The sequence below is a fragment of the Simochromis diagramma genome, unplaced genomic scaffold (genome assembly GCF_900408965.1).
Source record: "Simochromis diagramma unplaced genomic scaffold, fSimDia1.1 OVJJ01000302.1, whole genome shotgun sequence".
Classification (NCBI taxonomy): Eukaryota; Metazoa; Chordata; class Actinopteri; order Cichliformes; family Cichlidae; genus Simochromis; species Simochromis diagramma.
The window spans coordinates 13,871,283-13,898,232 of record NW_024386792.1 but is presented as its reverse complement, the minus strand read 5'-3'; the positions used below and the strand labels follow the sequence as shown (position 1 = coordinate 13,898,232).

At 38.8% G+C, this 26,950-nt stretch overlaps 2 protein-coding genes across 2 annotated transcripts; both read right to left on the bottom strand.

Moving 5' to 3' along the window:
• Positions 1–795: 795 nt before the first annotated feature.
• Positions 796–6,840, bottom strand: si:dkey-45d16.4 (vicilin-like seed storage protein At2g18540). The gene is made up of 7 exons (XM_040024697.1): positions 6,719–6,840; positions 5,832–5,954; positions 5,512–5,653; positions 5,275–5,383; positions 4,550–4,640; positions 4,099–4,284; positions 796–2,550 (listed from the first exon to the last, which is right to left on the bottom strand). Exons 1-7 carry the CDS (start codon positions 6,753–6,755, stop codon positions 2,423–2,425), a joined length of 816 nt encoding a protein of 271 aa, XP_039880631.1. The 5' UTR covers positions 6,756–6,840; the 3' UTR covers positions 796–2,422.
• Positions 6,841–10,480: 3,640 nt separating this feature from the next.
• On the bottom strand, positions 10,481–26,854 carry LOC120729179 (bMERB domain-containing protein 1-like). The gene is made up of 6 exons (XM_040024694.1): positions 25,703–26,854; positions 19,337–19,457; positions 16,546–16,619; positions 15,749–15,863; positions 14,121–14,191; positions 10,481–13,677 (listed from the first exon to the last, which is right to left on the bottom strand). The coding sequence occupies exons 1-6, from the start codon at positions 25,869–25,871 to the stop codon at positions 13,565–13,567; spliced, it is 663 nt and encodes a 220-aa protein (XP_039880628.1). The 5' UTR covers positions 25,872–26,854; the 3' UTR covers positions 10,481–13,564.
• Positions 26,855–26,950: the final 96 nt, after the last annotated feature.

The following is a 26,950-nucleotide window of genomic DNA, read 5'->3' as shown; positions in this document are numbered from 1 at the left end:
CCTGCACTGGACTGCAATGGGGAAAAAAAAGGATTCTTGCTTTAAATCGTATGAGACAACGCTGGAGCGAGTGAGTAATCGCTCGGTGTAAGGTGCAGTACCAGCAGATTAAAATAGGTTTAAAAAGAAAGAAACAAAAAACGCCCTCTGCATCAAATCATTTACAAAATACTGAGTTTTTAAGTTAATTTTACATTTCTACTGAAAAACATGTAATTTTTACGATATTTTTTTAGCCTCTTTAAAAAGATATTTTTATTAATCCACATATTTTAGCACATGTGTGCAGGTGTACAGACAAGTTACTGTCTTAGACAAGATAATTTCCCCATGGAATAAGTTTGTGTGTGTGTGTGTGTGCTATTGCCTCCTGACAACGTCTGCATTTGAGCTCCATTTTGATAAGCAAAACAAAGGAACGAATTCATTTCTGGAAAATGAGAAGAAATACAAAGAAACATGTTACCTAAAAGTGACTACCCTCATCACTATAGTAGTTATACAACAAATCTAGTCAACAGTCTGCAAATTTGTGTAACATTTCCTAGTAAACAAAACCTTGCATATAATGGGAAAGTAGCTTGCTCCATGTGAGGTCACACAAAAAGGTCCTTTTTTCAAGACCTAAGATGTTCCACCTCATGAGTTTAAATATTTAGGAGATTAATGTATGATGATGATGAATCACTTTATAACAGCACTATGACGTGTAGTACATTTGATTCTAAAAAATACTGTGCTTGAATGAGAGGGGGTAAATGTAAACAATGTTGATTATAAACTGCCACACGAACACTCTTTACTATTTGTTTTATTTGCAGAATAGACGTCATTGCCTTTTTTAGGTTAAAACAATTTGTTTATCTGCCTTATATTTTATACAACACATTGTGGGGACCCACTGTAAGGAAAAATAACATGTCAAGTTTGTTTTCTATATAATTTCACAGTAGTGCTATCATGTAAACGAAAGTAATCATAAAAAAAAAACAATGTGTACATCAGCAGAAAATGTTTTTTAAAAAGTGCTGCATCGTGAACATATATCTACCTTATACTGTAACTTTTACGGCTGACCGATCCCTACGAGGGATTAGCAACTTTAACAACTACTTTAAAAAAGGGTGCTAACTTTTCATTAATCAATTCATTAATATTTTATTACAAAGTAATTTTATCAAGAACAAAAAAAAAAAACAATTCTTACAATCTGAAGAATAAGGTGAAAGACTTCATGGCTTGTTTTAGTGTGAATTTTTGCATTAAAAAGTGCTTACCAGTCAAAATACAGCAATTTGTTCAGTAAAATATAGTTTTATTTCTATGTATGTTTTTTAAAATGCCTTCAGATAGAAAATGTTTAATAAGGCATATGTAAAGTAATTATCTGGGTAAATGCTACAGAGCTAAGAAACATTTAGGTCCACAACCCCAATTTCCTAAATATACAGGCTATTATGGATTTATTATGGTTGCTTTTTTTTCCCATTCTAGCACTGCAAACAATTTTATATTCTCTGAAAAGAGCTTATAATGTTGTTGGTGTCATTCTAGGAAAAGGCTAGCTTTATTGACTTTTTATAACAGAACATACACAATGATCCTGTCTGCCAGTTCTGGCTCAGTGGATCACCACACCTAAGATGCCACACCACGCCTATTTATCCTTTCCATTACTTAATTTCAGCTACTGCAGTGCTATAAAAACCTAATTCAGACTGTCACGGGAAATAAAACTCACCTAGTCGCTTAACATTTATAACAATTAGCGTGGGGCAGTTTGTGCCGGCTGATTGTTATAGATGCTGTCATTACCTGTATGTCAGTTCTGCAGCTGCTTTTAGTCTCCAAACTTTGTGCTGTTTTCAGTGCTTTATAGCTCATTTCTAATGAATGAATGCAAATCTATGTGCAAAAATATTCAGAGCCTTTGCACACCTGGATTTCTGAACTTAATTCCAATATTTCTGGTGGATCTGGCTTTGTTTTCAGTAAATTGGAGTCCCTAAAATGCATTTTAAATGCATAATTAAATTCATATTTAAGTTCTTTATGGACCCTATTTCATAATGCTACCAGCACTATGCTTTACTATGTCTGGGGAAACAGGCCAGGTGGTTTTATCAGTTTTGTTCTGTAAAAATAAATGATTGAGTGTACTTTGATAAGGAAAAGCCAATTTTTACCAGTTTAAGACTATAAAACAAAAGAAAGTGCACATAAATAAGATGTCTGAACACTTTTTCAAGCAATTCCACACATTTGTCTAGGTAACCAGTATCTGACGCTCATAATCTTTTATTTCTAGTTTCACTGCATTCCTTCCTCTTTTTAGTGGATAACTTTGCCCTTCCCACTCCCAACCTCTGCAAATTTACTAAAAAGAAATGCATCAAAATGCAGGTGATAAAGTTTTAATTTGTCAGCCTTTCAGCACCTTCTCTTTTAAAAGGTCCAAGATGACCTGCCTCTCTTGGCTCTCAAGCTCAAATCTCCGCTCCCTCTCTTTTCTCTCAGCTCCCAGACGTTCCCTCTCCAGAGCGATCTTACCTGAAAACGTGAAGTGAAAATGGATATCAGCACAATGGCAGCTTGACAATCTTCATAAAATTCTTTTCAGATAAGTTTTAGAGGGTATTGTTTTCAGTTGAGTGGTATTCTTTTTATTAGTATAGACACTAGTATTTTTTTGTTGGTTTTTTTGGCAGGGATAGCTCAGTAGGTAGAGTGGTCGCCCCCATGATTGGAAGGTTGGGGGTTCGAATCCACTGAACGGCTACCCTGATGTACCCCTGAGCAAGGTACCGTCCCTACACACTGCTCCCCGGTGCGCCTGCTTAGTGGCTGCCCACTGCTTCACTGAGTGAATGGGTCAAATGCAGAGGAGTAATTTCCCCACGGGGATCAATAAAGTATACATTATTATCATTATTCATGCACACTTGCATTTTAAACATAACATAAAAACCTAAGCATGATGCTTCAGTTCTGCTGAAGTTCAGAATGAGCATCAGTCTGGGAAAAAAAAAAAGTTGATTTAAGTGGCTTTGAATCTGGCATGGCAGACAGGATGGTCTCTGTACTTCAAGAAATCCCCTGGGATTTTGCAACACAACCATCTCTAGGGTTTACGGAGAATGGCCAAAAAAGACAAAACATCCAGTGAAAGCAGTTTTCGGTGGGAGAAAATATGTCCCTGATGTCATTAACTCAATAGTAATTTAAGTAACATGTCAAGTAATTCAAATAACCACTCATTACAACCAAGGTATGCAGAAGAGCATCTCTGAATGCACAACACATCAAACCTTAAAGCAGATGGGCTACAGAAGCAGAAGACCACACTGGATGCCACTCCTTTGGCTACAGAATCTGAGACTACAGTTTTGGTCACAAAACTCACCAAACTCAACAAAACTATAAAGAAGATTGGAAAAATGTTGCCTGATCATTTAAGTGTTGATTTCTGCGATGGTAGAACCAGAATTTGGCGTAAAAAACATGAAAGCATGGATCCACCCTGTTTTGTATCAGTGGTTCAGGATGGTAATGTTAATAGTGTGGGGGCATGTTGTCTTGGCACATGTTGCTCCCCTTAGTAGCATCTAGTATCATTTAAATATCACAGGCTACTTGTGTATTATTAGTGACAATGCCCAGTGAACAGAAGATTTGCGTCATATAGGGTCAGCCGACAAATCTGCAGCAACTGTGTGATGATTTCATCTCAACAGACCCATATCTATGAGGAATGTTTCCTTGTTTAAAGTAATCCACACATAATTAAAGCTGTTCCGAAGGCACAAGGGCATTCAACCCAGTACTAGCAAAGTGTACCTAATTAAGTGCCCACTGAGTATTCTTATGCCTGGGCTACTGGAAATAAGAAATGAGTGGGAACAATTAAGCACATGTGAAACTAATGAGGGTGAGGCTGGCAAAAATTTAATAAATAAATAAATAACACTGAACTATAAAGGCTTACTAGACATGAAGACATAGACAGGGGAATAGAGAAAACAGCAACTAAGATAACTATAAGTATGAAGGTGATAACAAAACCAGCAGATATTACAAGGACTATGGCAAAAATCATACTTCTCTGAATCTCCAGTTCCTCTCGGCGCAAGGCGAGCTCTTCTTCTCGAAGCCGCTGCTCCGCCTCTGAGCGTTTCTCCAAGAAGCTGAGAATCTCAGAGTAGGTCTGGCAGCAGCACTGGCAGGGCCGCTTGGCTGTGGGTGCTGCTGACAGCTCTGTCATTTCCTCACGCTCTTCTTCTTGTTCTGTAATTAAATGAAAATTCAGGCTACTGTTCCTAAAGCTACTATAGCAGAAATAGAAAAATTTGATCTTTTTTTTTAAAGGGTCTTTACCTTGAATCACAATTTTAACTGAAAAATCCTGGTGATTTAATGAGCGATAACCACGACACTCTGTAAACTGTCTTTCCCAGCTGTTATGACACTAAGATTTAGACATTAAACAGCATCTGTGACACCAGTGTGGATGGTTACACATCCTTTGCCCCTGTGTTTTGAATCTGTTCACCTGTAGTGGTTGTTTGCGGGATTGTGATGTTGGGTTTGTCCTGTTCTGGTACAGTTAGTTCTTCTGCGACTCGATTTCTCCGCTCTTCATCCTAAGAAATATAAGGGAGAGATCTTTTCAACAACAAAGAATACATACATTTTACTCAATGTCTTTGCTTACTTTATGATTGTGAATATGATCCTTTGGGTAAAAATGCTGCAACAAATGACTTGAGCTTGATTGTGCTACATGTAGTGATTTTTAGCTGCTTCCTTATTTCCTAGATGTTTGATTTGAGAGATTTTTATGCCAGATGCCCTTCCTTTGTGACTTGTAATTCTGGGTATAAGCTAAACTATGAGCAGCAAAATAGGCAGATTGTTGCAGAGAATGTTAAAGTGTTTTCATTCTTAATGTTCCCATTAATCTGGTCAGCCATATTTCCAAAAGATAAATCTGTAACTGTATAGAAAAAAAAGTGAAATACTGTAACTTAAGTGATTTATCTACCCCTCTAAAGCAACCCTCTGAGGTCTATGTTGTAAAAAAGGAAAAAAAAATCATATTTTCTTCCACAGAAGAAAGCACCTTTCTCAAAAATACAGGGTTGCAGTAGGGTTGGGATTACGGTTATCACTTATGATGACTTAGACCTTATTAAAAAAGGCATTTTTTACACTAGCATTGTAGTACACATACACATGCTCCTCTCTCTCTGCTGACACAATAATAACGCTACTCACCTGGTACTTTGTGCCATCATTGCTGACTATGAGTCCCTTCTCAGCTTCCAGCTCCAAAACTTCATGGAGCAGATCCTCCTTCTGGGCATACAATCTCTCTGTTCCAAACCTGAGTAAAGGAAAAGCACACACGTGTGCTCAAACTAAAACTTGCTAGTAAAGCCAGTAGTGTACATCATGCATACGGTGCAAAGGTTTCTTTACTCCTGGCTTTGGCATTGTGTTGACTGAACCAACCTGCGTAGGCTGGGAAAGTCTTGTTTCTTGTAGTAGTCTAGCAGCAGCATGGTTCTCTCCCTGCATCTCCTGGCATCCACCTCAAAGTTTTCCTCTTGGAGGGCAGCAGTGATAATCTCACCCACGCGTGCCCAAATCCGTCCTGAAATCAATCAGTTCACACATTCATTAATGTATACAGGAGGTTTGTAATACCGACACATTTAACAACTTGAAGAAAATAAATTTATACAACTTTTTTTTCCCCACCACACACATTTATCATGCAGAAAATGCAGCTGTCGGCATTCAAGCACAAGTCATTAAAAAAAAAGACAAACCTGGCTCTTTGGAGGCAAAGGGATTCTGTGCAATAACCTCTCGCAGAAGGATGATGTCATGGCGTGCTGAAAACCGCACCTGCCGCTTTCGTGGGGTTGTGGAAGGGCAAGCGAGGGGGAAACCTTAAGATGGAAATAGAACAGAATAACTTTTCCAAAATAGTAGAAAAGAACATGCTGAAATACAGCAAGGTGTATTGGTGATCTGATATTCTCCATACACAGTGGGCTTAGTTAAGGTCCTCTTGACCTCTGACCTACTTGAAAATCAAACATGAATTTGACTCTGTGGCATTATAGTTCTCTTAATTTGCACGACACCTAAAAAATCTAGAGTAATCTTGAAAATCGAAGAAAAAAAAAAACCTGCACTTCCTGACGTAGACTTCCTACGAAATATTAAACCGCATGTGTTTTGATTAAAATAGAATTAAAGTCTATTTGTTTATTTGTTTGGATTATTTTCCTTAATTCACTGTTACCTGTTTAATTGTGCAATTGCTGCTTGTTAATGGAAAAGACATAACAAACCACGATGGAGAATAAACTGGGCCTTTGTATTGGTGAAGAGAGGTTAAATGGCAAAGGCAGTGTGCCAGTTGCAGAACTGCGATTTGACAGATGACAGCAACTCTGTGACTACACTGTCTCACACTGTGTACAAGCTGACAGTAGCCTGCAGCTACGACAGATTAATCAGAGAAGCGAGACAACCTGTAAAGCACTGATAGCGCCACTGTGGCTACAGCAAATTTAATGCCGAACCAAATGCGTAAGAGGAGGAGGAGCATCTCTGCACTAATCGAGAGCAGCAGCAAATGCTGTTTAGGAGATGTTATTTAAGTGGCTGAAAGGCGCGTTAGACGTGGAGGTGGAATGAATCTCACCGTTGTTGATCGGCACTTCCACCACTACCCGTTCCATGTTTCTGTTTGGTGCATCCGGGAACCGCCTGACGTGCACGGTACACGTCCACTCACCAGTACCGGTTCCCTACTGACGTGTAACTCAACTTGGCAGAGAATCACAATGTGGTACCGCTCTTCTTCTTTAGTTGCGCTTACTCTGTTTGACCACAAGATGAAGCCAGAGGACAGCAGGTCGAATGCTGAAGTACGCGTATAGATGACTTCTGCTACTGATTTATCAGAACGTAGTAACAGCATATGGCTCCAGAGAGTGCCAAGCACTCCAAATAGATGATATTTATCAGCCATGAGATATTGACAAGGGGTATTAATCATAGCCGGCCGAAGGTTGTATTGGGTGCCTCTATTATTAATAACAGACTAATTCTAATTCATGCAAAAATGCTTGTGCAACTGTCTCACAATTTTTTTTACATTATAAAAAAATTATAATAAAAACAGTGTAGGCAGCAATAATTCATGTCTGCTGAAGGCAAGGTCATAATAACTCAAAAGATGCTTGTAGTGCTATTAGTGACTGTCATTACAATGCATTGTCCATCAAACTGTTTGTACTGTATCAACAGTTACAAACTGTCAAATGAAGCTTATATAACATTTGTTACATATAGTGAATCACATTTCAAGTCAATTTTATATATGGTCCAAAATCACAAATCAAATTTCAAGTTTGAGGTAAACTTGTTCCTTCCCTCTATACTGATTTGCTCCTGCGTCTCTATTTCTGCTTCTTTTATGTCCTTATGTTATCCTTAGCATTTTAGAGTAACTCCTAGTTTCCAAAGTCATTATTTAAATGTGACCCGAAGGAGGTATCCATTTCAATAGGAATGTTTAATGCTAATGCAAAACAAAATCTTTCTATACATGTAACAATAGGACCCAAGACAATTAACAGATCTACTTTATTAAATACATGTAAAACTATAAAATTGTACGATCGTAGGTGGAAGACATGATAAGCGCTGCAGGGAATCTATTAAAAACTAACACCATGTGTCACACGTTAAAGGCACGGCAATCTACACCTAAACAGCTATATGTAATATACTCCACACACATTAGCAATGCTCTAACAAACTATAAATACATGGCATTTTGTACAGTAATGTATTGTTAATTATAAAAACAGTATGCAAATACTGAGAGAAATATAACCATCCATCTATCCATCGAGCCACTTCCTCCAGCTCATCCAGAGGGACACCGAGATGTTCCCAAGAGCCGAGAGATATAATTTCTCCTGCAAGTCCTGGGTGTGCCCCAGGGCCTCCTCCTGGAAGGAATACCTCACCTAAATGGTAAATGGCCTGTATTTGTATAGCTCTTTACTTAGTCCCTAAGGACCCCAAAGCGCTTTACACGTTCAGTCGTCCACCCATTCAAACACATTCACACACCGGTGATGGCAAGCTACATTGTAGCCACAGCCGCCCTGGGGCGCACTGACAGAGGCGAGGCTGGCGGACACTGGCGCCACCGGGCCCTCTGACCACCTAGGAGGTGTCCAGTAGCCATTCTAGTCAGATGTCTTAACCACCTCAGCTGGCTCCTTTCAATGTGGAGGAGCAGCAATTCAGCCACTCTTCAACAAAACTAATTTCTGCAACCTGTTTTTGTGACCTTACTATTTCAATCAATATATGTGATCCAATGACACCAACAGAACCACATCATCTGCAAAAAGCAAAGATGAGACCTTCCAACAATTGGCTATGCCCAGGTATTCTATCCATAAAAACTATGAACAGATTCAGTGACAGGGCAGCCATGGTGGAGTCCAACACCCTCCAGAAATAAATCTAACTTACTGCCGGCAGTATGAACCAAGCTCTCACAAAAGTTAAACAGGGACTGATTGGCCCACAGGATAACCAGAGGGACCAGGTTGAATGCCTTCTCCAAGTCGACAAAGCACATGTAGACTGGTTGGGCACCCTCAAATGTCCTCAAGAGCAGCGGTCCCCCAAACCCCTGGCTGGTACTGGTCCGTGAGTCGTTTAGTACCAGGCCGCAAGAGTTGAGGCTTGGGTGTGAAATTTATGGCTTTCAGGGTTTTTGCTTTTATCGTTAACTCGATTTACCTGGGTTTTTTCCCGTGTGTTATGAATAAATCTTCCTTTTTTGGTACCAGTACTGTTTTTATTTCCCTATATTTATCCGCGACACCTTAAAGGCCGGTCCATGAAAATATTTTTGGACATAAACCAGGGACCGCTGCTCAAGAGGACAAAGAGCTGGTTGTTTCTGCTGGATCAGAGGTTGACTAACATGCTCTCCTCTCCAGTACCCTGGGATAGACTTTCCCAGGGATGCTGACGAGTGTGATCCGCCTGTAGTTGGAGCACACCCTGCAGTCCTCCATCTTAAACAGGGAACCACCACTCCAGTCAGTTTTACAAACCAGTTGTTTTTAATATTTTTATGATGGACACAAAGACTCATGAAAAGCTCTCCATGAATCATTAATGAAAATGTTTTGTGGTGTTTATTTTGGTTGTTTTGTGCAGACTGCTCATGTATTGTGCATTTGTAATGTGGTTTCCAGTCTTGGTGTGACCAAGAAGAGGTGTAGACAGCAAGAGGCCACCATGACAGATTCTCGCAGCGATTAATCACATCAGGCCAGCGTTAACCTTCAATGTGGCTGTTGAATAAATTCACATACAAATAACCTTGCTGTAAAAGGACTAACGTATATGCAAGGACAGGCAGTCATATTTTGCAAAGAAAGCTCTTTATGGAGATTACAGTAGGAACCCTAAAATAAAACTACTGTATAATAACAATGCTGTAAATGCTACATGCTGTAAAGCTTTAATTCTCCGTAAAATATTTTACAGTAAGAAACTATAGGGCTGTAAATAACACTATATACAAATATAAATATAGGCCATTTAACAAACATTGCAAATTCTTAGTATACCTAACATGCAAATAGAAAAAAACATGAATGAAAAACTAAGGAGTAAATATAGGTAAAGAAACTGCACTGCTTCGGTTAAGCTTTGTGGCCATATTTAGCATACCCTTTCCAAAAACCACAGGTAGACCTAATGGTGCTCACACACTCACGCTCTGTCATTGCTACTCGTGCAAGCAAAACCACACTAGCATGACATTGCTGCTGACATAATGTCAGGCAAGTAAACAGGGACCCAGACCTGGCAACCCGCTGCATTGCAATCATTTGATTATTTGGTTGAGGGAGTGCTTTGCAACCACATTAGGAGGTGTGGGGGACGGAAACAGAGGGAGTGTGTAGGGAGGGCTTAGGGGAATGAGTCAGAGTTGCTTTTTATAAACGACAGGAAATCAGTTTCCCATATTAGTTACTTTTGGAGAGCATTAATTAAACATGGCAGCCTTCCAAGTAAAGGCGCTAACACTGCAAATGCTGTCATTACCTCTGACTTATCGGGCCATTCCCTGACTGAAAGGAGATAACAGGTAATATGAACTGGAAACAATACATTAGTAGCTGGAAGCAATATGCAATCTAACAGACACTGACTAACAGAGAAAAATGAATAATGTTATCACCAACCGCACATAACCTGTGTTTATACAGTACAAACCATCGCCATGGTTATGCATATAAAAGAATATGACACAGTCAGGCTGTAGCAGCCTGTGTGCCAGCAGCTGGCATCCTTGGTGCTCAGATGTCAGTGGACTATTAATTAGCCAGGACACACAGTGCTGGTCATGCTGGGATCAAAGAACTTTTCCAGTAAGTGTTTCAGGGAAAAGTGACCACCACAAGAACAACATGAGGAGTTTTTCCTTTTAGCACCAATCTGACAGCTTTCTAAAATGCCTCCTCGCAACTTTTCTTGCTCCATTTAATGACCATGCTTCTGCCTTTCACCCATTCTCCCTTTTTCCCATGGTATTATTTTGTGTGTGTGTGTGTGTGTGCGAGTGTTTTGTTCAGTTTTAGCTATTTGTGTCTTTAAGCACTTTGTAACAAACAAGCCTCATAGAATGATGGAAAATATGCCTGGTGCTACGAGTAGAAATGAGACAGACACATTCTACTTTTCTCATCTGGTGTCTAAGTAAGAAATAAATCTAGAACAGTGTAAGTGGTATTTGTAATTGTATGCAGAGGTTTCTTTGTGTGTGCGTGTGTGTGTGTGTGCGCGTGTGAACAAGCGACAGAGAGAGAGAGGAAGAGAAAGAAATTGTGGTATCCATGGCAGCAAGTGGGTTTCATTTCCTTTTTGCCCTTTTTATTCAGTGCTACTCATCTACGTCCTTGCAAAGTCACATGCATTACTGAACACTTCAGTCACTGTCAGGCTGCTTGACACTATAATATTCAAGGGCTGAATGTACACATTTAGATTCAGCAGGTGTTCTCGCCATCTTCTGTTCCTCCGAATCCAGCAAAGTTTGTTATCTAGCACGCCCTAATAAATGAGATGAATATGCTATTATAGTTTAGTATTGTTGCTGCAACTGTGCAATGACAGCTACTCTATAGTGCTCATTATGCCGAGGCACAGAAGCAAGAATATTTATATCACTCCACACAAACATTCAAGCATTCTCTGTAATTCTCCCTTACAAACAGACACGTGCCATCTCTTCATACACACAGTATCTGTGCCCAAGGCCTGTGTGATTATGACATTTGAATGGCAGGCCTGCCCTTTTCAGGTGGTGCGCACTGAGAGCTGCCCTTGTGAGAAGTCACAGTGCTTCCACTATAGATGACTAACACCGAAGATGAGACCCCTCTCTAACTCTGTGCCCTCCCACTGCCTTTCTCCCTTCTTCTTCAGCTCCTCTGCTTTCAGCCACTTCAACCCTGCTTCTTAGATAATTTTCTCTCTGTGGCTCCCATCCTGTGACACTCTGCCTAACTCAAGACGTGATGTGGGCTCTTCCAAGAATTCTTCACAGAAATTCTTGGATACCCAGTCTGGGCATGTAGCATTCATTTTCAGTTGGTGGGCTGCTTTTATGTCTAAATGTGAAAATTGAAATAGAATAAACATGACAGACGCTCAAAGTCTCAACACAGAAGAAATGAAGGTCTTTGCAGAGCAGAAAGCTTTATTTATCACTGTGCAGCTCAGTCATAGGAACCAACATAAAAGGCAATATCTGCATGAAAAGAAAGGCGGTATGATGATTTCTTTCCATGCGAATTTGTAAATTGGCCTACCTTTACTAACTAAAAGCTTTTGTTCTAGGAGATGGTTCACATCATTTCACTTCATATCTTAGAGAAAGAGAAAATGAAGCCTTCATCAGAGTATACTGTCTTCTCAAAAAACTTGCACAAACCCATATTATGGCTAAGTTTACTTGCTACATCATATTTTAATTTGGCTGTTAGAGACAATATTTCAATAATCATTGAATCCTTTCTGGACTTTCATGACGCCATCAGACGTGGTTGCTGAGTGATACATGACCCGAGGCTCCATGACAGTGCTGAGACTGATCAAAGGACCCAATCACTCAAGTGAAGAGCCAGCTGTATCCATTTCAAAGTCTAGAAAAGAACTGAAAGCTTGCCGAAGAGACATCATTTAAACCAATTAGATAGATTTAGAGGTCTCAAACAGAATCTACTTTAGAGACATGTATCCTCAGCATATCTACATTTCAGCTGAGTAAAACAATCTCATTTTTACTTAATCTCTGTTTTGTAGATGATCCGAAAGAGTGCGGGAGAGTTTCAGATGCTTTGGAAATCCAGAATATTGAAAAAAATAATGGAAGTGGCAATAGTAATTTTATTTCGTTCTCCGCCTGCCTTTCATGATAGCAATTGCCTTTGGATGTGTTACACTTTTGAAGTCTCATCTCTCTGATCCGTCCAACTTTCCTCACTGTTCCATTCTAAAGATGTGGGTTAAACAAGGTTTCCATGGCGACAACTCCTCTTTGCAACACAAAGAGATGCAAGATAGCTTAATTGGTCACTACATCCATGAACTCCATGTCCTGTATATATGACTCATTGTGCACTAAAGACCTTTATCTACAAGACCCCACGTCCTGAGAGTACAGTGGCATATGTACGGCTTTGTGTCTCGATATTGAACAACACTGCTGTCATCGATGTCAACTTGTTAGGGCTAGGTTTAGTCATTTTTGCCAAAATCTCAAACACCAATATGCGCTTTCCTTTTACCCAAACCTGTCTTGCCAAAAGCCACCCTCCTTGAGCCTGGCTAGCTTACCAATCATTTAAGAATAATAGAGAGAGATAGATGACTAACTCTTCCTTCACAAACAACCACTATTCAAAAGGTCATACCTATTTGGATCTAGAGTCAGATCACAGGCAACTTCATCCTGACAGAGCTCCCAATTAATGCCAGATTCATTATTGTAGTGTTCATAATGCAAATAACATTATAGTGGTGTCTAGAATCCTGCTGACTCATACACACATATTGAGGAGATGACAATAATCATAGTTCAGTGAAGCATCCTGATATAAACCTGTGGGCTATAGTAGTTTTTTTTTCCACTTTTACTTTAAGAGAACGTGCTAACTTACTTACAATGACCAGGGTTATGAGGTTTCTGTCCTTCAAACCCTATGTGAAAATGACAAATAGATACAAATACACTGGGTTGACCTGCAAAGCCAAGACACAGCTAATAAATTAATAATAAAATAAATATAGATGAAGTTGCTTCCTGAATTCCTGGGATGGATAGCTCACTACGCTGTCATTGCTCGACCCATGCTTTAAAGTCCTTCTTGGAGCTAAAAGTGGAAAAAGGAGTCCTGTGGAAGAGCACTGCAGAGGAGCGCTGTCATTTGGCTTTAGTCTACATGATGGAGCACGTAAAGCCACAGCACTCTTTCAGGAGGGTGAGTCCTGTCTTGGTGAGGGGCGAAGACGTCTGCTGAGCCCGGGTGGGTGCCCTTCTGGTTGGCATACCTGTAACACGGTACAGTGAACTGTGTTGTATTTATGTATTGCAAAAGACATCTACATCTGTGTGCACACATACATACACAGCAAGATCAATCACTGTATACTGTATAAATAAGTTAAGACCATAAGTACATATCCTGATGCATGCTTAATCAACCAACTAAGGAAATTCCTCAGAAACTGATTCTGTTCATCTGGAAGAAGCGAAACCCAAGTGACAGCAGAATGCAGGTTTCCCCAACTAGCTAAGACTGAAGAAGTCATTTGGATGAAACATTTCTCCCACTGAAAAACGCTGCATCCAGATGAACAGAATCAATTTTTTGGGAACATAAATACATACATTTTTCAGTCAGGTCTAAAGCACAGTCTCAGCACACCCATTTTCCATTTTATCAGTCGATACTTTCAAAAAAGACAACATTTCAGCTTTCATGACTGATTACCTGTCTTCTTCAGATTTCTTGGCAATTTGGACTTCAGAAAATCTGCCATTTCTTTATCTTCCTCTTTCTCCCTGTAAAAATGAATACACATGTAATACTACAATTACAAAGTAAAACACTAAAAAATGACAAAGTTGTTATGACCTAAATTTCCCCCTGTTCCAGGAATATTAAAAAGAAAATCTTTTCCACAGGTATTCTTTCATTATCCGAAGCATCCTTAAAAATCAAGAAGGCTGGTTTTTACTAAAGCAGAGAGATGAAACATCCTCCCCAGACACCCACTAGATAAGCGAGCTAATGCACCTCTGGCAGTTAAGATTTCCTGGCAAAGGTTTCTATACGCTTAGTGCATATTAGTGAATGTCGCAGTCTCATTTTGTGTTATTTGAATACAGCCCAAATGCAAATAAGTGTATATAACTTGGATACTTGCAGTGTTTATTGTATATGGATATATATCATATGTATTTAAAAGTGATATCTAATTAATTATATTCAGTTATATTAATATTAATGTCTCAAAGATAAAAACTCTCGGGTAAAGATCACAGAGAGATTTCTCCTGTGATAAACAGTCCTGATTTTATAAAAGTAAAGTAAAATAACAGAAGAGAGAGCTTTATATTTATGAGCATGGACAACGTGGCCTTGGGCGCTGTCACATGCATCCTCTCCTCTCTGCACCCATTAACGCACTGCCGTTCTCCTTCTTCGTGGCTCTCACCTTCCCAGCAGCCCTGCGGCTATTTCACAGCATGCCGTCAGCTGCCAGCAGAAAGCGCTGCTCAGACAAACTAACAGTGTTTTATACACTCTGAGATCAAACCTAGAAAACATGCTTATTATTCTACACGTGGTTGTCCACTCGCAGGCAACGTTAGATTTCAAGCTATGCAAATTAAATGTGAAATGTTTGAACCTGTGAGGATGAATATGCTACTCTGGTAGCAAATTCATCCTCACAGCAAAGCATCTGGGTCAACATTTTAAGATGCATTTATTTTCTATTGCTGCAAAATGGACAAACTGGAAGTTGATTACAGTAGATCTCAAAAACAACATGAACTATTTTGACCTATGGTAAGCCTGCTTTAAACTAATAAGCAATGATGATCCACTATGTGTCATTTCCACATCAGTTGGCTCATTAAACCTATTTCTTTCTTTCTTTCTTTTATTTTTTTTAAATCATCAGGAGCTCCCCTTGCAGAGCTCATTGATGCACCCTGACACATCTTTAATTGAAATGGCTCTCTGCTGTGCACTCTGTGGGACCCTCTCTGGCAGCAACGCGCCTGAGGAAACATTCAACTTTTTTCATGGGGAGCAAAAGAACTCCTTTGTGGAGACATGCATATTTTGGATGCTGAACTGAGAGAAAAATTTATCAGCATTAGTGACTACTGAGGAGGTGCGAATCTGTGGCTTATCAGTCATTATGAAGATTTTAAGGAGGGATGAAAGATGAAAAAAAACATATCAAGCTTTTTTCCCTGCATGTACTTCCATGTGATCTGCATATGCATTTGGACTGCATTTTTAATGATTCACTCAGATTTCACGTGTGGAAGTGACCAAAGAACTCCAGTCTAGGCCATCTGTAAATCACTGAGATGAAAGCACACCTGAGACGTTCAAATTCAACATCATCCACGAGGAAATCTCTGGTCTCTACCAGCTTTTGGATCTGCTGTAGCAGCTCTTCCTCCTTCTGCCGGTCATCATTGGACTTGTCATTATCTGGAATAGCACGAAAGAAGACGACATCAGGACTATGTCCCACATTAGCTACTTTGAGTAATATGTTACTGTTTGTGCACGCAGATGAATGAACAGCTAACTATAATAACGCACATGCAAAAATTTTGATTGATCCTTCAGTTGACTTCAAACATTTATAGTTAAGAGTTAAAATGAAACCTATGGAAAAAGCAAGTCAGTATAAAGGCCAGAAGCAAAGGAAACACTTTATCAAGATCTTTAAAACAATGCACCTAACATCGGTTGAGTTCTTGATCAACCATCAGTGGCTACGTTATTTATTGTAAATTGTTTGCTTCATCTGTTAATAAAAAACAGCACTGCAGAGCAGGTTTGGAGAGTCGGATAAGATGTCCATAATTATTTTTGCATCCCTGTTGTTTACTTCCACTTGTTTATGCTAAGCCATAATCAAACTTTTAGATAAAGCATGAATATTAGAAATTTCCTGTCCAGCTGTTTGCCCTGGCTCTTTATGCTAACGTAGCTAAGCACTTGCTGGCTTCAGCTCCAAATGTGTGGGAGTGGAATTGATCTACTCATTCTGTTCTTGGCAACACAGTGAATAAACCTATTCCCCAATATGTCATCATGATTTTGTTTGTTTGTTTGTTTGTTTTGGTCCAATAGCAGCAATCATGAACACCCAAAGGACTTCTACCTGGTATGGACACTAATTTGTGAAGCTCCTTCTTCAGACGAGTAATCTCTTTGCAGAGCTGAATGTCATCCATCCTGTTCAGGCATGATGGCGTAAAAGAAACACATGCACACATAAACAGAAAAAGAGCACTTATGTAAGCACTGCAGATGATGAAAATCACAGCACTTTTTACACTACATGTTCCAACATTACTTGTCAGTAACATATTTTGTTTTTTACTAAAGGCATATTTCTTGTTTTTTTCACATACATATTGCTTCATCCATATATATTGCTAAACAGAATTCATGGTCAGTAGTTTGCCAGGGTATAATGGTTAGGGTTATATTATTTAAAGACAAACCCACTTAAAGAGCTTATTAGACAAATACAGTTCTCATGTAGCCTGAGATAAAGACTAGTGACTCAGAGAATTGATTAATTCAGTCAGAGAAAGGCTTACTAATGGGACTTTACATCATCATTTAGCAGCAAACAGGTATTTGAAACTGATAGTGTCTCTGGAGTAAAAGCAAGCACTCAGTGCAAAATCCTCCAGGCTCTCCAGAGTTTGTGCATAAACCTTCATCCTGCCCCTGAATGTTCATGATGTTCAGCAAGGCCATTACCATCATTACCATCAGCAAGGAGTCATCGTCTGTAATTACCATCTCACTGGGAAATGAGATAATGACCTCATCAAGACATATGGACTTCTTAAGCAACCATTTTCTGTCATGGTAAAAAATAAAAAGAACTGTGCCTGCTGAACAAAAAACCAAAAACATCTTCACCATACACGAAGCACTACTGAATCCCTGGTTGCCATGTCAATAAAATGAGAAAGAGAAATACAATGTGGTCATCATTATCGTCTGGCCTCAACCCCTGCGAGACGCTGTCGATGACCCTTAAAAGTAGATTTATGGGGATGGACGACCGTATTCAAGAGTAAATTCTTGCTTCACTCCTGAATAGGAAAAAAATGAAATTCAAACAGAGAAAGCTTGTTATTGATCTTATATTTAACAAAGGAAGTGACACAATCTTTCTGAGCAGAAATCCCTGAAGCAGGTCTGAGCCAGATAGCCGTTCTCTGTTTCAGTGACCCTTCACAGAATCAGTGTGAGTGGATCATTACTGATAGTGAAGAGGGATGGAAGCCCCTCCGTGCCTTGCTTGTCAAGCAAGACGCCATCGCATGAACTCTGTATCCTATGAACAGACTTTTATTACAAACCACACACATACAGGCTCAGAAAAGGCTACACACACATTCATACATATTACACACATTCATCACTGTCAATAGAAAAAGAGACTCAACGCCACACTTGTCTACCTGTTATGTCAGATCCCATCCTTACATGAGCATCTGATAAAATGGCCAATGGCCAAGAGATGGCGATTTGGAATGGAAACGTAACTTATTAGACAAATAAATAAATAAATAAATAAATAAATCCTGGTATTTGTTTGCATTGAGGACCCTTGAAAAAATCTGCTTCAGATTGCTACTCTAGTCTACATGTCCTCCTTATCCACTCTTTCGGTCTTTCAGTCTCCCATTTTTCCATTCGCTTGACTCTTGCTTGCTACTCCACACACGTCACTCCTCGCATTCCCCCTGCCATCTGAGCAGGGCAATTGCCTATCTTCCAGAGGAGTATATGAATAAATATCCATGTATTAGCCAGCTTTGTGAAAGCTGCAGTGGAGCCATTGAAATTGTAATGGGGGTAGTTTAGGGTGTAGCTGATGGGAATTACAGACAAAAAAATTAGAGGAATTATGCCTGAGGTTTTATTTCTGAAACGTGTCCTAAATGATTACACTGCTCTTAATAGGGAAAGCATCACTGCAAATATTATAGGTTGTTTAATTTTTGCACTCATTAAAAACTCTGAATCCTTTATCTTATTCAGATTTACTACAGAATCTACAAGTTGCCCTTCAGGACTGATGAAGAAAATCAAAAAATTGATTTCAAATAACATTGAGGTGCATTTGAAGCATCTAAACTAAAAATGTACACAGTCATCAAGTTTCAAAACTGACTTCTACAAATCTAATTTAAAATTCTAGTACATCCTAGTAAGTAAATTCATGCCACTCCATCAATCAGTTAATTTTTTTTAGCAACATTTGAAGGGTAAGTTTGGATAGATTGCCATGGAAATTTGGTTTTAAAATGTTTATGCATCAGCAAAAATAGGCCCTAGATTACAAATGCATGTTAACGTAATATTAGCATGATAACGAAGTGTCAACATCACGCTCAAAGGCAATCCTAACCACATCTCAGGCAGACCATTTTCAAAGCTGTGCAGCTTCTGAAATGTGAGCTGAGCCCAAGATGGATATTTACACTCATGCACCACTGTGCAACCTTCTTGCTCTTATTTTTGCTCTTGCTCTTAATACAGAAAGTGCACATTCTTGAATAAGTGACTGCTCTCGGTGCAAATTCTGGCACGATGTACAAAACAAAAAGTATATAAATAACTTTACATCATCCTCTTTTTATAGGCTTACCATTATACTCAGTGTAATTATCTATTAGATGTAGATTTAAAAAAAAGACCCTACTTGTCAATTGTAAGGTTCGATTTCTCATTTTTACACACCTAGTGGTAAAGATTTAACAATAACACAGTTGGATCTCAATTTTTCATGCATTAATTTTACCTTCTGTTGTGCAAATTTAAGCATAATAATACTGACAAAATAAATCATCTGCCAGCTCAACTAAAATCTAACAAGCAATGAATTTTCACACCCACAGCAAACAATGATTTTAAGTCCTCACATGTATCTGAGCTCTGACTCTCTCCTAACCAGGACATCCCTGATCCTCTCAATCTTAAAGAGCTCCCCCTCGATGTCATCCACGGTGATGGTGGAGTCTGCCATGGACACCACATCGTCCTCTGAAAGAGAGACAGCGAGAGACTTAGTCTTTCTGAACGTTGGACAAAAGACCACACACTGGAAAAAAATACAACATTCCTAACAAGGCATTTAGATTATAGACTCTTCAGTAGGTTAAAACATGCCACACACAGATTGGTGATGTGTGTGCACACTTTTGAAGATGATCTACTGTGGCATTTCAGAACCATAACGCATATGAATTTGCATTTTAAACTGTATAAACAGCTGCAGCAGAAACTGCTGCTAGATGAGCAGAAGAGCAGAGTGTCACAGCCAAATTACCATGTGTCAGCAGCTGGCACAACTTGCATGGCTGTCGCCCCCACACACACATAACTGTGCATACACACAAACACTTTAATTGCATGATGCGTTAGGCCAGGAAGTAAGGCAGTAAAGCTGTCAACCCCTTCCACTGCAGTTTTGTTTACACTGCCATGTTGTGCTGTACAAAGTCTCTAACTGCCTGTCACTATGCATAAAGAAAAAAAGATACATTCTATTCTATGTTGTTATATTTAATGTTTATTAGTAATATTTCACATCATTTTTTAATTTTGCAGTTGCCTGCTTTTAGAATTTCCACATGTGCTGTTCATAAATAAAGTTTACAATCTGTGGTATGTGACTATGTGATATCCTTGTTTTGCATAGACTAGAATACACGTACAGCATTTAATACTTTTGTGTGTGCTGTGCTTTAAAGACATTTAATAATTAACTGCTGGCCGCAAAATAACTTACAATGAACGCTAATAGGAAGGAACAATGAAACAATTCTCAAATTATTTTTACAACATGCTGAATTTGTGGCATGTTGTAACACAGAGATCCTTGATGACTTCCAACAAAAGCCTAATGGCTGATATATAAAAAAAATAAAAATAAAGCACGGCTGTGAGGAAAAACACTTTAAGGGTGTTTATTTTGCCCACCAGAGGGCATTCTGCAACTTCCTTGCTGGCCACGCTTGTGGAAATGTAAACATAACAACTAGCTGGTCTGAGTAAATGGTCTGTACTTGTATAGCGCTTTACTTGGTCCTAAGGACCCCAAAGCGCTTTACACTATACACAATCATCCACCCATTCACACACTGGTGATGGCAAGCTACAGTGTAGCCACAGCCACCCTGGGGCGCAGTGACAGAGGCGAGGCTGCCGGACACTGGGGCCACCGGGCCCTCTGACCACCACCAGTAGGCATCGGGCGAAGTGTCTTGCCCAAGGACACAACGGCTGACACTGTGGGAGCTGGGGCTCGAACCGGCAACCTTCCGATTACAAGACGAACGCCCAACTCTTGAGCCACGATCGCCCCCAGTAAAGTCGCAGAGCTCTATCGTTTTATTGGCACTTGTTGTGACAACAAAACAAGTTAATTTTTGAATTGCACTGTTATAATATCTTAGCAAGGAGTCATATTCAGTATCTTATTATTACTCCTATCCTATTCCAGTGTTTTTATAAACATATAAATATAATAATAAAGGTTATCTTATAACTAACATAATAAATGTTGGATTTCAGGTGTCTGAAAGAAATAAGAAGTAATTGGCCAACATATCAGCTTGTTAAATCACCAAATATCAGCACAGGTATCGGTCTAAATAATCTGACATCTGTCAGGCTCTAGATTTATCATAAGAAATCAATTGTTAAAACATTAACCCACAATAAAAATTTGCAAAACTTGCTGAAAATAGACACAATCTGTCCCAAAGCATCCAGAAAATTTTGTGTGGTACAAAAAGACAGTACTTCATTGAGAGCAGAGCTGTACACTGTGAGCAGCAGAAGCAGCTTCACTGAACTCAACCAATAAGCAGCTGCTAATTCAAACATTAAACTGCAACAAATTTCTATCAAAACATTTATTTTAGCCATGTAGATCAGAAAACACAGGGAAAAACCTAATACAAATAGAAGCTGACCTTTTTAAAAGTAGATGGCTGAAGACCGACAATGACAGCTACTGTGACTTTATAACTGAAACAGGTCACCTCTTGTCTTGAGTTGTTCCTTTTATCAGTGTAGCGGTGCTGGACACCTGTCACTTCGCTGTAGCGAGCAGCCTTACATTATGGGCTGAGAGGAACACAGCCAGGGAGATACCACTTCTGACAGTCTGTCCCTGTTTCCTCCTGAGGTCATTAAAGTCTTTCTATATACACACCATTACTCAGTGGAGCTTTATTATGGAATCTCTATTCAAGCCTCAATTAGCCCTGGGGTGGAGCAGAGCTGTCTAGGTTCAAAGTGCAGTGAAAACACTTATTCTGCACTAGCCTGACAAAAAAGCAGAATAGAAATTCAAACTCCAGGGTGACTTCAGGGTAAAAGCATTAACCATACTTCACGATAACTGCAGGTTTACATGGACTCACATTGCTATGAAAGATTAGCTTGTTTTGTTTTGTTTTTTGCTGCATAAGAGACATCTGTGCAACATCACAGATGTGCGACTGGTCTTTTGTGTTTCAATATAATCATTTTTTCCCCCAGCAATTTGGTTCTACTGTCTTACTTAAAAACTGTAAAAACTAGAAATTTGTGTCATGAGGTTTCAAAAAAAGCATTTTGACCTTTGAGCCAGTGTGCTTTCTCACTTTATTTCCAACTATAGAGAATAGGAACTACTCTAATGACTGTCTATGGAGCCAGGAGGCAATTAGCTCAGCTTATAGCTAACACTTGAAGCGCAGGGAAATCAGTGTTTAACTGAAGCAATCTGTTTCAGTCTCTTTACCTGCTGTGCCAACTGTGCTCTTCTTGTTATCAAAATTACAGACATGAAATGTCTGCAGTAAAAAGGTGACACTGGATTGTAAAAAAATTAAGTTAAGTGTTCAACCTGTTTTTTCATCTTTTTGACATGGTCACAGCAGTGTGTGCATTTTTCCAAACATTTAGCGAGGCCATTAGCTTTAAGTTAGAAAGCTTTATTGTGGCATGATCGGAGGACTTCACACTTAGTTTTGGGGGTTTAGGTTTCAGTTAGGTGTAGGTAAGCGTTCAGTTTTGGTTCTTAGATGGGATATATAAGGTTTAGATATGGGGATTAAAAAGTGTGTTATTATGGCATAGAGGCAAGTGAAAGAAAAACAAAATAGTTGCTAACAGGACACAGCAGAGTATTTAATCAGCTGGTCACCTGGGTTTTACATAAATGAAATGCAATGTTTTAACGTTCACTACTCTGCTGAACTTTCAGAAATCTACACTCCTACCTTGAGATTTTCCCAGTCTCTCAGTCATTTTCAAACACTGTTTAAAACCTACTTATTCTCACTCTCTTTCAATTCTAGTTGAACAGGGCACTCTGACTTGTATTAACACAGCCTTATTTACTTTATTTGATCATTTTTAGTGTATATTTACTGTTGATGTAGTGATGTATGAATACAGTACAGCACTTTGGTCAGCTGACATTATTTTAAAATAAGCTACAAAAATAAAACTGACTTGTCACAAAAAGACATTGCAGCCACTTTGAAGATAAATATTACAGACAATTCACTATATGTATGCCTACTCAAAAACTCGCTGAAGCTTCTTTTTTAAACACGATTATGGATTTTCCTATCTAGGTTAAACACTATAATGTGTCCTGATGTCGTGAAAAACTCTTGGGTTGCTTTTGTAGTGTGCTTTTGGTCATTATCCATTTGCACTGTGAAGTGTGTCCAGTAGAGGTGGGAATCACCATACAACTCACGATACGATATTATCACAATACTTAATGCACGATACGATATTATTGCAATTTTTTAAAAATATTTTGCGATATTCAAATTCTGTACATAAAGGTAAACTTTATCAATATTCATTTTATCCAATATCAAAGTCTCGCACTCAGTCTTTCTCTCATTTCAGCCAGTTTTATTGTTGATAAACTGAACGGTTTGTTTTACAGTCTAGTCCAACTTAACTGAATGCAACCATCTGGTACAATTATAGCTATTCTGAACTATGCAATTTATGAAAACTATGCAGCCCATTCAGCAACTGAAGAATTTGAAAGTAAATTAAAACAAAATATAATTTTACATTAAATAAAAAAGTTTTAAACTTAATTAAAATAAAACATGTCTTAAATTAAAATAAGTAAACTGTCATGTTTATTGCTGCCAAAAAAAAAGTTAAACACATTTGGACAGTGAAGGAATGTCAGGATTCTTAGAAAAAGGATCAACATGCTCTGAAGTCAGAGCATGTTCCAGTCCACGAAAAAATTGTTTGTAACAAAATATCGATTTCTGCTGTCCCTGTATCGATACATTATTAGCAAACAAAATATCACGATACTACATAGTATCGATTTTTTCCCCCACCCCTAGTGTCCAGTTAGTTTAGCAGCATTTGGACAAATCTGAGCTGAGAGTATAGCCCTGCACACTTCAGAAATCATCCTGTTACTTCTGTCAGGAGTCACATCATCAAAAAACACTCGTAACCTGATCCCACTGGCGTTACAAGCCCAAGCCATAACACTGCCTCCACCATGTTTGACAGATGATGCGGTATACTTTGGATCAAAGATGTACTTTTCTTTTTGCATCATTATAGTGCAAAAAAGGACTTCTTTTCAGAACTGCACAGTGTCTTTTACATTTTTTCCTGACAAAACCTAATTTGGTCTTCCTGTTCTCATATATAAGCAGTGGTGTGCACCTCGTTGTAAACCCTCTGTATTTCCATTTGTGATCGTGGGCCTTTACAATGGTACGTCCACCTCTTGACTTGGTTAAATGTTGTGAAGTTTTTTTTCTCAACCATGGAAATTTCTCTGTCACTATGAATAGGGATTTTCCCATCTGTTTTTAACTCTGTATCGTATCCTGGGGTCAGATCTATTATTACATGGGTTGTTAACAAGTCAAATGCACTTTGAATTATATCATTAGACACAATATGCTCTGCTGCAAAGGCTCTCTAAGACAAGTAATTTTGCCACTGAGCAGTTATGACTCATCACTAGACTTCCTTTACACCTTCTCTCCGTTCTCTCACTCTCACTGTTAGTGTTTCTCATCTGCCTTTGCTTCGCCTCACTCTGTATCTCTCCTACTCTGCCCTGCCCTTCTTTTCATCTAAACCCCTAAAGATGTGAATTAAATTATGAGCTCAGTTTTACTCTTTTCTTTGACTCCAACTTTCTCTCTGCCCTGATACGTTCTATCCCTAATGAGGCAAACCATCATACTGACAGACAGATCATCCTGATTAGAGACCCCAAGGCAAACACAGAGGAGAGAGGGGTGGGAAAATCATTTAGTGTAGAGGAAAAACATAGAGGGCTTAACAGAGAGTCTACAATAAAAAAAGACATTACAATAAAAAAAATAAATAAATAAAAATAAACAGAAATGCTGCTAATTAACAGTTAAAGTCACTTTCCTTGAAAATAAATTTTCACTTGCCTTTTTTTCCATTCATTATTTGAGTACTAGACTGTTATTCAGACAAATCAAGTCACTGGGCATTATTAATGATTATTAAAAATTGAATTAATGTCATAAAGAGGCGTAAATGAGTTATCTTTTTAGTTACTAATAGATGATGCCAGCGTCCTGCCAAGACCCACATGTGGGCTATTATTCCTTATTTGAATAGCTGGTCTCTAAGTAACCTCACCTTACTTTTAATCAAGCAAGGAAACAAACAGGCACACACACACACACACTGCCACTCAATAGACACCTGTGGATTCTTGACATTTTCTGAGCTGCAGCTTGTTCTGCTACTGGATAAATACATTGATCTGATCTATCAGTGCTGAAAACGCTCCCAATTAATTGTTAGGGCCTATTATTGTGTGTTTTACAAATTTACCCATATATTTAGATTATATAGTTGTATAAACACAAGAAATAAACTTTACATAATGCATGTTTGTCAAACCAGGAACGTATGCTAATAAGCGCAAAACGATATAAATATATGACAATGCTATTTTTTAATATGCTCGATACATTAAATTATTACATTCAATCTGTTTTTTTTCCTTTTGTGTGTGCGTACAAAGCTAATGAGGTCACCACAAGTTCACCAAACAGTTAAGACAGGAGACACTATTTGTAGCAATGCAATGCTAATGAGAACATTTCACACTAAAATGAATGCACATAATTTAGTAATACTGCAGTGAACTCAAAACACATACACACTTAAGACGTCATTTAAACGTGACTGACATTATCGAAAAGTAATTATAAACCAGCAATTGTTTACTAGATAACCTGCTTTGTGGGTGTCTCTGCTCCATTCAGTGCGCTCCAGTGAACCGTACTGATGCTTCTTATCCATCGGTCCAACAGCTGCTCCTCTATTCTCTGTGCTTCCAATCGCAGAGGCTGGGGAACAGCAAAGACAGCTACAGGGGAGGGTCTCGCAGTTGTTGTGCTTCATTAAGTCATCGCCAGTCAGTCAACAACCTGCTGAGGCAGAGACAGCGAGATGCTCCAGTGATCTCCACCCGCTCCGACAGGTGACGGTGTGCGCGTGTGTGCGTGTGCGCGTTTGCAGCCTGCTAGTGTTACTACCTGGTCAACGCAAACGCGGATTTGATAGCAAATAAATAGCGTCATCTGGTGGCACGTGGTTTCAATTACAGTTGGAGCCACAATTTGTCTGCCTCTGCACACCATCACAGTGGGTTTATCATTGAAACAATCGATATGTGATCGAAGCCCAGACTTTTAGATTAAATTAAATGTTTTAGGAATTACAACAGTTTCCATAAATAGTTCTCCATTTTCAGAGGCTCAGAATTAATTGGACAAGCAAACATACTTTCAAGTGCATGGATCATTTTTATTTCTTTATTTATTTCCTGGTCATTAATTCCAAAAATCAGTTATGCTTATGTTATGTCTTCTGCTAAATTCTTATTTGGTCTTCCTGTTCTTGGGTATGATTAGTGGTTTTCACCTTGTTGTGAACCCTGTTGTTTATTTCCATGAAGGCATTCATTCATGAATGAAGGCGTCTCTTGACTGTAATGATGATGATGATGATGATGATACACCTACCTTCTCCTCGTCTTGAGTTTTTTTTTTTAGATGTTATGAAGTCTTTTTTCTTAACCATGGAAATAATTCATCATTTCAGCTGCCTTTTGTGGTCTTTCAGGCTGTTTGGTGTTGCTGAGCTGGTCATTGCAGCTTTTTTTTCAGCTTTAGTGGTGACAATCTTCGCTTTCCCAAAGGTTCTCTTTGGAACTGATATTTAAAATTACAGTGAAAAGCATTTTTTGAATGACTGCTTCACAATAAAGCAAGGGAAGACGTCTCAGGTGGCGATGAAACTGCTAGTCGATTAATTTTGAACCTCTGAAAATAGGGGTCTGTGTATAAAAATGACTGTAATTTCTAAACAGTTAATGCAAACTTTTTGTATAATCCCCTGAATTAAATCTGGCCGACTTTGACCAACAATCTATGCACATAACACTGTAAATCCCCCGTGGTTGTTATAAGAATCCAAGA

Excerpts from the sequence above, each read along its gene's own strand:
- si:dkey-45d16.4 (XM_040024697.1), bottom strand. The coding sequence starts at position 6,755 with ATGGAACGGGTAGTGGTGGAAGTGCCGATCAACAACG. Across the intron at positions 5,955-6,718 it reads GGAAGTGCCGATCAACAACG|GTTTCCCCCTCGCTTGCCCT; the intron begins GTGAGATTCATT and ends TTCCATCTTAAG. Across the intron at positions 2,551-4,098 it reads GGAACTGGAGATTCAGAGAA|GTAAGATCGCTCTGGAGAGG; the intron begins GTATGATTTTTG and ends TCACGTTTTCAG.
- LOC120729179 (XM_040024694.1), bottom strand. The coding sequence starts at position 25,871 with ATGAAGCACAACAACTGCGAGACCCTCCCCTGTAGCTGTCTTTGCTGT. Across the intron at positions 19,458-25,702 it reads CAGAGACACCCACAAAGCAG|AGGACGATGTGGTGTCCATG; the intron begins GTTATCTAGTAA and ends TCTCTCTTTCAG. Across the intron at positions 15,864-16,545 it reads CAAATTAGTGTCCATACCAG|ATAATGACAAGTCCAATGAT; the intron begins GTAGAAGTCCTT and ends GTGCTATTCCAG.